The sequence below is a fragment of the Cyclopterus lumpus genome, chromosome 7, assembly GCF_009769545.1.
Source record: "Cyclopterus lumpus isolate fCycLum1 chromosome 7, fCycLum1.pri, whole genome shotgun sequence".
Lineage (NCBI taxonomy): Eukaryota > Metazoa > Chordata > Actinopteri > Perciformes > Cyclopteridae > Cyclopterus > Cyclopterus lumpus.
The window spans coordinates 10,189,119-10,202,713 of NC_046972.1; the positions used below are offsets into that span (position 1 = coordinate 10,189,119).

At 40.3% G+C, this 13,595-nt stretch overlaps 1 protein-coding gene across 3 annotated transcripts; it reads left to right on the top strand.

Moving 5' to 3' along the window:
* The first annotated feature begins 207 nt into the window (after positions 1-207).
* Positions 208-12,626, top strand: LOC117733897 (large neutral amino acids transporter small subunit 1-like). 3 transcript variants are annotated; one of them, XM_034537819.1, is made up of 12 exons: positions 208-294; positions 879-4,204; positions 4,850-5,371; positions 5,527-5,652; positions 8,030-8,135; positions 8,291-8,335; positions 8,765-8,888; positions 8,999-9,102; positions 9,363-9,459; positions 9,838-9,987; positions 11,015-11,189; positions 11,389-12,626. In XM_034537819.1, exons 2-12 carry the CDS (start codon positions 3,928-3,930, stop codon positions 11,463-11,465), a joined length of 1,803 nt encoding a protein of 600 aa, XP_034393710.1. In that variant the 5' UTR covers positions 208-294; positions 879-3,927; the 3' UTR covers positions 11,466-12,626. The 3 variants fall into 3 exon arrangements, with proteins under 3 accessions (XP_034393710.1, XP_034393712.1, XP_034393709.1); XM_034537821.1 differs by lacking the exon at positions 208-294 and adding an exon at positions 421-456; XM_034537818.1 differs by lacking the exon at positions 208-294 and adding an exon at positions 443-586.
* Positions 12,627-13,595: the final 969 nt, after the last annotated feature.

Here is a 13,595-nt window from a genome sequence, read left to right on the forward strand (position 1 = left end):
AAAGACTACACTAACTCCTGTGTAGTAATTCAATGTGGGTCATTATCGTAACACAATGACAGTGAACAGTCATGTTTAATCTGGACCAGTGCGTGCTGCACAGGTAGAATATCGTTACGACGATAGAGATGTTTGTCCGTAGAACATAACACATAAGCGATGTGAGAAAGATCTGAGCGGATCAGTTTCCCACAGCGGCGGAGGAGCTGGGTGTAAACTACGGTCTGCGTGTTTCATTTACACACTGTATGAAGCGTAAAGTGGTCTCAAATCGACTTGACGTCAGATAACGAAGTATGACATACAAATCAGACTGACAACAAGAGCGTTTTGTCAAGTATTTATTGAAGTTGGTAGTATATTGAACAGGCATAAACAGAGCCACCTACTATGTCCTTTACGCTCGTCCTCGCTCCGTGTCCTCGGCGTATCAACCAACCACAGCCTCTCGAACAGGTCGTGTATTTTACAGCAAAGTCATCCGTGTTTAGTCTTTAACAACATACCATAAAAAGAACGTGACAGAGGCTAAACGGATGTAAACAAAAAAACAGTTAATTCAAAAAACAGTTAATCTCGCACACCGGTGTGTTATTTTTTTCCACGATCGGTTCTCATTGCAATGATAGAGATGTGTTAACTTGAGTTTAAATGTCTATTTGCTAATAATATTGAATTGATAAAAGATAATTGAAGTACCTTGTATCTGTTAATATGTTTACATTATGAATCTTTACAAATATGCTGTGTTTTTACAAATAGCAAAAAGTCCCAGGGAGAACAAATATATAATCTATATATACATGTTGATGACTCAATGTTAACTTAACTTAAACTTCATGGATATGAATTGATTGTTCTATCTCACTTTATTACAGCAACTTCTGAATGCAAAAAGTGTCCTGGTCATCCTCACTGACAGCACCGTCCCACCGCAAGACTTTCCTAGTCAACCTCACCGACCTGCCAGGCATCAAACGGTGAATGTTTCTGACTGAACAAGCAATTCCAATGTTAAAAAGCTTATGTGTGATGTTCTAGTTAAATCAGATTTGTAGGCTGAGGGGATGTCGAGGTGTAAGGAGTGTAGTATATCTCAATCTGGTAGATATGAGCTACTAAAACATATTAGACTGCAGCACTGGCAGAGGCAGCGCTATCCATGCCCACACATAAACTGCCCATGTACTTTTAAGACATGGAATGCTTTGCACATTCATTTAAGTAGAGATATCTTTCAAATTTCAGATATAATTGTTTTGATTTTGACTCTTAGACGCTGAAATGGCATGCTGGGCGAGCCGATTTCATTCAGATCACACTCCTAATCGATCAAACACATGTTTTTTCTAGCTTTTGAAGAAAGCTTGTTTTTGTTATCTTTAAAAATAAAGATGTCGATAGGTGAAAAATAGCATGAAAGAGAGAACATTTTACAGTTATTTCCTCCAAATTAAAATACCATTAATGCATTAATTCGGGAGTTTAACAGGAACATGTATTATTTGTTATTTGCTTTTTTCAAACTAGTGCACGAGACAGTGTAAGCGGTCACTATAGAATCAACGTGTAGAGTAAATAGCAGGACGTTTACAATCCAATCGGTCGCGTTTTGAAATATAATGCTGTGGCACGATTGTTTCTGTATTACACGTAACTAACATGAATAACACTATTGGTGGCCATTATCAGTCTACCATGCCTTTCAATATCCCATGAGCCCTTGCGGGTTTTGAACCTTTCGACGAACTAAGATACTTACAAACGAATGAGACGATCTTTGAAAGAGCGAACTACCGCTCGTATTACACACGTGTATTGTTGATTAAAGTTACACTGTGGGACCAGTTTACACATTTTGCGACACCATGATGTTGAGTCGCTGCTGTGCGTCTTCGTACTAAAGCTCCGCGGGCCCATTTCTTCATCCGGGCATTCAGAAGGCTTGCTATCTGGGCTACACACAGGGGACCTGGTTTCTCTCACAACCCGCCCAGGGGAAAGTCCCCGGACTCCCGGCAGAAAGTGCCCTGGCTGAAGCCAGTGTCGGCCCGCGGCTCACCGTTGTGAAGCTGAGAAGTCCGTTGGACGGAGCTTGGTGATCGCAGGTCGACTTTGTCAGCGTTACTAGTAATGCAAGTGTGCGCGCGCGCAGCAACAGAACGGGGCTCATTCTCGGAATGCACTTTTGCAAACATTATACAATCTATATATCTACTAGTTTATAGTCTATGATCTGCATCGCAGACTCATGACGTGCAAATACACAACTTTACATACGTGCAAATACAGTATCTTTACATACTCCGGTACAGTAGGGGGCGGCATTCACTGTAGGTAGTGGATTACGTCTTCTTCTACTTTGAATTCTGCAGGCTAGAAGTAGCAAAGACTGCCCTCTACGGGTTGTTAAATGATTCTATGAACACTAGTGCAGAAGTGCGCAGAGTAAAAACTGTTTGTCCAATTGTTCCCAGGTCTTTCTTCAATTTGAGGTGAGTAATTCTCTCATTGGATGGAGAAGGATGCACTTGCCGTCTAGATGTTTCGCAATCAGAGCCAATCATCCAACAATGATTATGACCATTGCATATTCTCTAATGCCTGCTAAATTGCATTTCCACAGTTTCCTCTCCCATATTTCTTTTTGGGACTCTTTTGGGGTTTATGATTTAGGTGTATTCTGGTGGTCTGTATTGTGTGGAAATTTCTATTTTATCATTTGATTAATCTATTTCAGTTGGCTTAAACAGGTCTGGGTGTGAAATGTATTTCTCTTATTTAGAACACCGAGTCACTGCATATATTGAAATACTTGTTTTATTGACTCCACCGGTTTACATGAGAGGACACGATGTGCAGTCGCTGGTTATTTCACAAAAGGCTACAAAGCAAATTTATTTATTAGAACTTGAGCTGCGCATCCTTTTAAGTACACCATCTTCCACTTGTGCGTCACCTTATACTTATACTGCATTGGTTGACCCTTAAGTCATAAAAACACATCTCAAATTTGCAACATGTATAGGTCTCCATCTAGTGGTTAACAATGGGAGGTGCAACCATTTAAATTCAAGCCAGGAGCCTGATTTAAATTCAGGGGAAATCAACCTGATATTATAATGTAATGTGGCAATTAAAACTTAAAACTCTCGAAAAATACTGACGATTCATCTTTTCCTTTTGAAGCGCTGTGAACGTTTTGTCAATTTTGGGAATACAATTAGCTGCAATCTTAAATATTTGAACAATTCTAACATCTCAGATGCTGTCGGCCTTCCAAATTTGTTAACATTCTCTATAGACTGTTATATTCTAAATCCACCAAATAGTTTTTCAAACTGTCTGTAAACCGCTATAATATATATATGTTTACTGACTTTACTTTATGTGACTCATAGTGTGTCTCTATCTAAAGTATTGTGCAGTATGAGTACACTGAATATGATGCTGTACCTCATCATCAATATTTTGCATTATGTGCACTGAGCAGTGGGTCTCCATTTGCTCTTCGGTGTCACCTTTCTGCACGACAGGAGAACAAAGACACTTGTTTTCCCACATTAACATCACTAGCGGGAGCACTGCATGCAGAGCATCCTTCCTAATACACTCTGACATGAGAGCACACACTGCAGGTGTACATGGACATACTGTATACTACTGGATTAGGCTGCACAGATTACCGCATCACATGGTGGCCCCTCCAAATGGTGCTTGCCAGTAGCCTACTTCCCCCTCTAAGCTATCCCATCATTCATTTGGAGTGGGCGTCGGCTCAACAGCATCATCACAAAGGTTCAGCTCCTCCCTGCCGTATCCTGAAGAGCCGAGGGGAGGGAGAGACAGGGAAAGGATCAGGGTCAGATGAATGCTCGTCTGAGTGACGAAAGCAGTGTGTGCAAATGAAGAGGAGAGTTTGTGTGCATGTGTGTGAGGAAGGACGAATCAGGAAGGGCTAGAGACCGGGTTGGGGGGGCTGGGGGTTGGGTTGGGGGGGGGGATTGTGTGTGTGTGTGTGTAAGGGAGACAGAGGAAATCCAGGCACGAGGTGGAAGGGGACATAAAGGGTGGAAGGAAAAGGGGGGCAGGAGGAAAAAGACAAGGGGACCCAGATTAAGAAGGAAGATGGCTGAGCCGGAGCTGAAATCACGGAGCAGCCGGGAGAGCGTTGCCAAGGCAGCAAGCCAGGAGAAGATTGGAGGTAGGTACAGTGCATGCTCTCAGTCCTGTAAATACCACATGGTGCAGAGCTGCATTAGTCCGCCATGCACTCTGATGCAACATTGTCTCATGCAAAGTTACCTACAGATTGACGTGGCTATCGAGATGCTTCATGGTGTTTAGTGGTGATAGTGACAGGTGGCCGAGGTGGCAGGTGAAGAAATGTCACACATAATACATAAAAATAGAGCTTGTTTTTCCACACAGGCCCTTTACTGGGTGTGTGAGCACACTTACCTGATAAAGTGTGTGTGTGTGTGTGTGTACATTAACAGAGGGAGGGGGAATGAGGTGAGAAAGTTTCTTCAGAAATAGGTTTTAAAAATGACTCGGTTGAGCCTGTTTCCCCTGTTTTTGAGCAGTCCGTGCCACACATTTTCCTAAATTGCTGAACCAGAATGCCCACTGCATCCCCTTGACCAACGGACATTAAAAAACCTTTCTTGTTTCCATCTAAGTTTGGTATTTTATTCAATCAGAGTTTAAAATATCTCAGCAAAGAAAAACGTTAAAATGCACTTGTCACTTTGATGATTTTCTCTTTCTTTGTGATCACTGGCAACACCTAATGGTTTAACCTTTAAATGTGAAACACTCATCTCATCTGCCGCCCCCTATTCTCCAGGAGACCCAAACCAAGATGGTCTGATTGTAGAGCAGCCAGCGTCTCCATCTACCCTCATGGTCCCTGCTCCCACTGCCACAAGCCCGGCCGACCTGCCTGCCAAAGGGGAGAAGATTGTGCTCAAACGCAGCATCACCCTCTTCAATGGAGTGGGAATGATCATCGGCACCATCATTGGCTCTGGCATTTTCGTCACTCCAACAGGCGTGGTCAAAGAGACTGGTTCAGCTGGGCTTTCCCTGATCGTCTGGTCTGCCTGTGGAGTGATCTCGACCATGGGCGCCCTGTGCTACGCTGAGCTTGGCACAACCATCACCAAGTCGGGGGGCGACTACACTTACATCCTGGAGGTGTACGGCGAGCTGGCGGCTTTTCTGAAGCTGTGGGTGGAGATGCTCATCATCCGGCCGTCGTCACAGTACGTGGTGTCGCTGGTGTTCGCCACCTACCTTCTGAAACCCCTGTACCCAAACTGCCCCGTGCCCGACAGCGCAGCCAAATTTATTGCCTGCATGTGTCTAAGTGAGTTGGGGTTGTTGGCCGGGGTAACCATGCAAATACTTCTCTTTCCTCACAGATGACGAATAATACAAATGCACTTATTTGATAATCCCAGGTGATTATTCCCCGACAACCTAATTTGTAAGCTTCTATGTGTATCTCCCCACCTCCTGTAGCCTCCCTGACGTTTGTAAACTGCATCAGTGTGAGAGCGGCCACCAAGGTGCAGGACTTGTTCACAGCCTCCAAACTAGTAGCCCTGCTCATCATCATCCTCTTTGGCTTCATCCAGATTTCCACAGGTGAGTCCCACTTACTCATCGACTGAAGAAGCCGCAGAGGTTTAAAGTGTGTTGAGGCTCATTGAGAGATCATGTAAATCTGTGCTTTGTAGCGTTCTCTGGCCGCATGTCACACAACACAAAGAGTCCAAAAGCAGGGGCAATAACACAACATTAATCAGACTAATGATAGAACTCAAGCTGATATCAATTTCCAGCTGTTTTTTGGGGGTTTTGTTAGTTCAGTCAGTGTCGTAATCTGGTATCATTTCCAATGTAACATCTAGCTTCAAACATCTGGATCCCAATTTGATGCTCAGTTGGCTGGAAGAATTAGACAAGTTGATACGATGTAAAATCTTTGGTAAAACTTTATTGTTAGACTGTCTGCGTAAAAAAAGAAAAATATGGCTCATCTTTACTTCAGTGTGAAAAAAAAAGGTTCTCGATTGATGTGTGTGTGATGAGGCATGTGCCAATATGAACATTCATAATGATTACTTCAGCCAAATACAATATATTTAAATTCTCAGTAAAACTCTTTTGTATTGTTGCCAATGGCTGTTTAAAACATCTTCTATAGATTCAGATCCACTGGTGCTTAAAAAAAAAACAAAAACTGATGTATGATCATACTTTGCTCCAAATCCTCTTTGGTGGGTGAATAAGTATATTGCTTTCTCTATAATCCAATATGGTGAGTCTGTATTTCCCAGCATGCAGCTGTATACAGCATGTTAATCCATCTCCCACTAGTTTATCTTTTTGTTCATTGCCATAATGATGATCATGAAAGGGTAATCAAATAAAAAACAATTACGTTTTTATCAAAGTAGTTATCTACATTATCGTCTGCTGAAACCCAGGTTTATTTCCTTTGTCTCCAATAATCAACACATTGTTGACGAACACTAATGAGCCCAACCAAGCAGACTGCCCTCCTTTCAGTTTGTTGGCAGGTAACTGAGCACACGGCTTGTCTGTCTGCAGCCATGTGATTGAGTGAGCGAGTGTGAAGCCATACATACATACATACATACATACATACATACATACATACATACATACATATACACACGTGTGTCTGCATGGGTGTACTTTCAGGTTGAACACTGACAAGCACAATTGGTTTCATACATGACTCCTCTGTACAATGTGTAGCCTCTATAAATATGTGTACTGTATATCCTGTGATATGTGGATTATGTAACAGAATAAAATCTAATTGATATAGTCATATCAGGGAAATAGTGGACATTTTAGATTCACTAATGCTGCAAAAATGAGACCGTTTCTTTGCCTGCAGTATTTAATTGTCCTTACAATGAATCTTAGTGTGTGAACTCAATCTTCCAAGAGATGGTCCTTAACTGCTGATTCAATTCAATTCAATTTCAATTCAATTCAGTTTATTTTGTATAGCCCAATATCACAAATTACAAATTTGCCTCAGATGTGATTCACAAGTGCAATGTCAACTCCATCTTGACGATATGCTTACAATTTTAGTTTTGAAAAGCATATATATATGCTTTTCAAAACTGAAAAAGCAAAGCAACTGCATCAGCTCCAGTCATGCCAGTCAAAGGAAGTTGGTGCGTCCATCGTCTGCTCCATGCTACATCTGCTACTCCCCTGCCACCCCCTCCCCTTTCTTTGGCAAGGCCACACCCACCACCATTGTGCTCCACACTCTGTTACCATGGAAACTAGGCGTCGAAGCTTGCAGACTGTTGTCACACTGTGGTCTTTCAGAGCGCAGACTAGGGAGAAAATAATGTGTGTGTATGTAATACAGGCCTCACGGAAAACAGAGTCATTACCATCTGAAAGCGGCAGGTAGAGAAGAAAGCAGTGCACAAGCAAGACTTCAAACACACACACACACACACACACACACACACACACACACACACACACACACACACACACACACACACACACACATATACACACACACACACACACACACATATGGCAGTTGCCCTCGCTGATGATAAAGTGGATTTGTTAACTGCTGTGGATAAATAAGAGGATTGAGGGTTAATTATCAGAAGATATTTGAAATATCAGCAGGACAGGACCTGATTATGGTTCCCTACATTAAAGCGGATGCTCAACCCTGGAGGCAAAGCCTTTACAATTTGGAGGCAAAGCCTTTACATTTTGGAGGCAAAGCCTTTACACTTTGGAGGCAAAGCCTTTACATTGACAGAGTCCAAATTGGCTAGTTGAAAATGTAAAGGCTGTCAAAGGGCAGACAGCGACAGAAGTAAAAGGGGAAATTAAAGAGGGCAGCAGCCCTGAATGAGACTTCATAAACTAAAGTTGTCACTAGAGAGAGAGTTTCCGTTGTCTTAGATTCCTGTAACTTATTCATCTTTTTATGTGTGTGCAGGTGATGTGCCGTACCTGAAACCAGACAAAGCATTTGAAGGCAGCAAACTGGGAGTGGACAATATTGTCTTGGCTCTGTACAGTGGACTCTTTGCTTTCGGAGGCTGGTGAGGCATTTGTGACCTATTTTGATGTAATTATAGACCAGAAATATAAAGAATGTTATTACAGCTGCCAACTGTTTGCGTTGCAATACCACATACAGTAATTCCAGTCTTCACCCAATCCTAAAAATATTGTTAAACTTTATTTCTCTTTTTAGGAATTATCTGAATTACGTGACCGAGGAGATGATCAATCCCGAGAGGTGACATAAATGTGATGAATGTTGTTTTGAGGATTGTACATGCCAACAGCATGACTGCCCTCATCCATGACCAAGCTTGTTTGCCATCATTTGATTGCATGGAGAAACAGCATACAAAAGGACTTGATGCCCTTTACATTTGAATGCAATCCAATACAAAAGCAATCTCACAAACGTCTGCACACAGCTCTCTTGACAAGTTTTGGATTGCATATTATATAAGTGTTGGAGCTGCTTTTTTTATTTTATATTATAAAGTTTAGCACAACTGACCACTGTACGACACTCATCAGATATTAAGTACTATGGTCACGTTTGTACACTGGAATGCATGAAATTATATCACTGAGCTCAAATACAATGGAAACAATCAGATATTCTTAAGCAATATGGTGGGTTTTCTTTCCTGAAATTACCTTTGACCCACAGGAACCTGCCCTTGGCCATCATCATATCCATGCCTATAGTAACGGTGGTGTACGTGTTGACCAACCTGGCCTACTTCACCACCATCTCTCCTGAAGTCATGGTTGAGTCTGAGGCTGTTGCCGTGGTGAGCTTTGTCTTTCTGCCATAAAGTTCGCCACGACTTGTAAGTCAAAGCCATCGGTTGCATCTTGCTGGTCGGCTGTGTTTTCTCATACATGCCGTGCTGTTTGGCAGAGTTTTGGAGAGTACCATCTTGGTGTGATGTCCTGGTTGATTCCTGTCTTTGTTGGACTGTCCTGCTTTGGAGCCGTCAATGGGTCCCTGTTCACGTCAGCAAGGTGTGAGAGAATGAAACTTAAGTAGCATTTTAATGCTGTAATACACCAGTTTGTAACTTATATAAATAAGGTACATTTTGTGCAGTTTATTTGCAATAATCAAAATGTACTGTCAAATATTGGTCTTTAAGGTGTTAAACACTTTCAAATGTAGGGAGGATATGCAGTCTTATATGATATGACGGTTACGGGTTAGAAAATATTATCACGGCCAACTATTTCATCACAAAAGAACCGCTACAGAGCTTTCTCTCTACTAGGTTGTTTTATGCTGGAGCTCGAGAGGGTCAACTCCCTGCTGCTCTGGGTTTGGTCCACACAGACCTCTTCACACCAGTGCCGTCTCTCATCTTCACAGTAAGACGCCTGCTTCTATTAGCTATGATCTGACAGTTACTTTTATTTTGTTTTGTTTTTTCAACGATCACATTTAGAAATTCTTGTTGTCAAATCAGCTCAACAACCTATGATGGAATCCAATAAGGTTTTAGTAAACAAAGGTGCACTAACTCACGTCTGACCTTTATTGCCACAGGCTATTTGAATAGTTTTTATTTGGCAAGCCTTCAAAACTAGTCACGACTTTCTGAATGTTCACAGCGTGAGAGCATTTAGCATAACACAAATTCCCCAAGAATTAGTCAAAAATCATATTTCCAAATAACTTCAGGAGTACAACATGTGTGTGTTTATATGCTATGTTTACAAGCCTAATACAAGTGTGTCTCCTCTCAGTGTTTGCTGTCCATGATGTACGCCATCTCGCAGGACATCTTCTCTGTCATCAATCTTTTCAGCTTCTTCACCTGGCTGTGTGTTGGCATGGCCATTGCCGGCATGATCTGGCTGCGCTTTACCAAGCCCGACCTCAGAAGGCCCATTAAGGTAGAGTAACCATGTCTGACAGGTTGTGTTGCATGTGGTAAATGCTTTTGGCTCTGGAGATTTATATAAGAAAAGTCACTTTCAAAGGATTTACGAGTCACTGCGAGGTATACAAGTTATGTAAGTAAGACCTTTGCTCTATCTGAACCTCGGCCAGTTTCTTTGTCTGCCCAAAACGTCAACACGTCTTCTGGTTTCATAGAGCATCCACTTTTCTTTTCTTTAAAATAAATAAATAATAAAAGCACCATTGTATCACCACTCTTGTTATTGGTGGAACCATACTGTGTTTTCAGAATAGGAGGGAGTGGTGTTTCCACTCATACATGGCTCTTTGTTCCTGTTACATCATGGGAACATTACTTTGGTTGACCGGTCTTTCATCTTGGCTTTCAGCCTGAGTGCTCTCAGCCTATTGGTTTAATAAGATGAACCTTTAACAAGCAATAAATAGATCCCAAAAAAATACCACCAAATTAAAAGCACTTATTATGCCGAATGGTATAGTATAGTAATGATACATCATCATTTATTTATTGCCTTCATTTTGTTTTATTGATCTGAATTTGTAGTAACAATAAACTAAACTGATAAAATCAATGCAACAGCTTAACAGTATTTTCCATCTGAATTGTATTGTAGTAGAAATATAAAGTAGCAGAAAATGAAAATAATAACCCAATAAGGCAAATTAACTCAACGGCTTATTGAATCATTATCTTATTACATCATCAGTAAAAGTTGCATCGTTATGCCGATTTTACATGATTCATTCTATGACATTTATATTTTACTTTTTCATTTTTCCATTCATATAGAGATGTATCAGCATACAGCATTTACAGCATATTACTGATAATAACTAATGGCAGCAATGTAAAAAAAAAGGGACTAATTTCCTGAAACTTGTCTACAAATAAATTCTGACGGTCATTTATTCAAATATTATTGGGCTTTTTTTTTTTTACCTACGCTCCTCTGTTTTAATAGGAACAGACGCCTACATATATGCTATTTCTTTTTGCAGGTGTATCTGGTCATCCCTGTGACATTTGTTTTGGGCTGTGTCTTCATGATCATCGTGTCCTTCTGGGCAGCTCCGTTTGAGTGCCTGGTAGGCTGCAGCATTATTCTCACAGGCATCCCAGCGTACCTACTGGGCTACAAGTGGAAGAAACCGCATGCGGTCCAGAAGATGCTGGGTGAGTGAGACATTTTTTTTTTTTTTAATACCATCTTTGTCTATTAGTTCAGCCAGTGACACATTTGGTTTGCTTATATAGTCGGCAGGAAAGACGCAAACCAAAGACGTCGATCCGATGTTGAATTAAATCTACAACCTGCAGTAACCTAGGAAAAGAAAACAGACAGGGCTGATGTTGACGAGTTGTTTCTTCTCAGATATCTTCACCGTGTTCTGTCAAAAGATCTTCATGTCTGTTCCTGAGGAGAGGGGGCAACGCGAGGCGGCTGAATAACGCTGGGAACACTCAACAACATGATGGACTGTCTCAACATTTTTGTCTGAACATATGTCTACATTCATTCACTTGTGATTTGGCTAAAGCAATTTCTTTTAAAAACTTTAACGAACCAGGCATGTAACTGGGTAACAAATTGATATTGGGCGGCTTGTCAATCTTGGTACAGGAGGGTTTAAGTGTGATCTTGTGTAGCCTAAAAAGTATGAAGGCATTTCTTGTGAACACTACAGATGTTCTACATTTGACAAGTACCTCTCCTTTAATCCAAGAACATGCTTACATGTTGCATGTTAGTGAGTTAAAGGAGAGCCCTGATCTTAAAAGGTGAATCATTATGTGCTGCCAACACAGTGTTAGAAGCTGCATTCAGATACTCTAGTGGCCTAACACACAAGTGTTTTGTTCAGCTAAACTGTCCCGATAAGTAGCTTAGAGAGACACAATATTTGATAACTACAAACCATAAATAGCTTAATATAGTTTACCGTTTTCTAGAATATGAACGCTGAACTGAGAACTTACTGCATCAGTTAATGATGTATGGACTAATTTGAAGTAAACAACACAGCAAACAGTGTATAAATAAGGCCATGTTTGGAGGAGACAATGGTTAACTAGCTGAACACTGATTACATTGTATTCATATGCTATTAATATTTGTGTGAATAACAACTGATTTTAATATTTGTACATTTGTTGCATTCATTTGAAAAATGAATCCACAGCCCTATCTGAAAGCACAAGCTAAAGTGAGATGAAGGAGAGTGTAATATTTCCTGAAGATGTGTTGCTGTGAAGCAGGTCTGTTTATTGTATCATTTTATTCTCACATCAAACCATGTCAGAGTCATGCTGTGCTCCATATGTGATGATATCTGATGAAATGACAGTGGATCTCTGCAGCTGTTTGTGAGGTATTATGATAAGAAACTGAAGACCTGCGTAGATATCCTTATGATGTCCTTATTTAGAAAACTCCATTGTGGTGTTAGTGTTTTTGTGTTGTTTGTATATATGATCTGTGCCAGCAATTGTAGTATTCTGTTTGTTTATTTTTTTTTATTGTCACTATAAGACCAGTATGAATGTTGCAAATGTAGTGACATCAGCTTTGCTTTTATATTTTACCTATAAAATCTTTTCTTTTAAACTGAATATCTGAGGTTTTCCCAAAGTTATTGAAAGAACATTGTCAATCTACTCAAGATCCCAGAGGAAAACAAGTCTCAGATGGAAAGGAAGGAGGGTGGAGGTTATGTTTGTTGGAAAAGGTTTCTGAAATGTGCACAGAATATAAACAGTCCCCTGAAAAATCAGACAATCACGGTTTTGCAGGACACTGTCAAATCAAATACATGAGCTGAAATTGGATAATATTCCATATTGTTTGAAGACATCAAAGACATGAATTCAATATTTTCCCACATATATTAATCTAAAGCTTTCACAATGAGGGAAAGCCTGAAAGTCGTAACATCCTTTTTGCAGCGAGAGATGAAATGTGGCATTTCACTTTTGGGAAACACAAGCGTTCTATTATTATATTTTTATTGGAAGTTGGACCAAGTTCTCAAAACAAACTAGACAACAATCAACATTTAAAATGACAGCAGTGGAAATAAATCTACCTGTAAGCGTAGTGGAAATTTGTATTGACTGTCCAATGACAATAACTCCCATAAGGACATCTAATATTTCCACGGGATTGAAAGAAAAGCCAATATGAAAGTTTAATACAAATTTTGGAACCTACTGCACCTATTCTACAACATGATTTATTAAAATATAAATGTCATGTACTGAATCATGTAAAAATGCAACTTTTACGCAGTTATTTGCCATATTGGGTTATTTGTATATTATCAGATCACCTCTGGTGGCAAGTAATTTAGTCCATTTACCATAGTAAACATTGAAGTACTTTACTTATTTATTCAAAAGCCAGATGGATACAAGCATAACAATAGCGAAAGATAGGCTTCTGATTACATTTAAATATGGGGTGTCTAAAAACACACATCGTATATTTAATGTTATGTATAACATACCGTAACTCTGTGTACAAAGTGCTCCTGTGTGTATGAATTGATAAGATCTATTTGTCTCATAAAAGTGTTATTGAGA

Coding starts and splice junctions, on each gene's coding strand:
- LOC117733897 (XM_034537819.1), top strand. CDS start 3,928: ATGTGTGTGAGGAAGGACGAATCAGGAAGGGCTAGAGACCGGGTTGGG. Junction 8,889..8,998: donor AGTCTGAGGCTGTTGCCGTG/GTGAGCTTTGTC, acceptor GCTGTTTGGCAG/AGTTTTGGAGAGTACCATCT. Junction 9,988..11,014: donor ACCTCAGAAGGCCCATTAAG/GTAGAGTAACCA, acceptor TTCTTTTTGCAG/GTGTATCTGGTCATCCCTGT.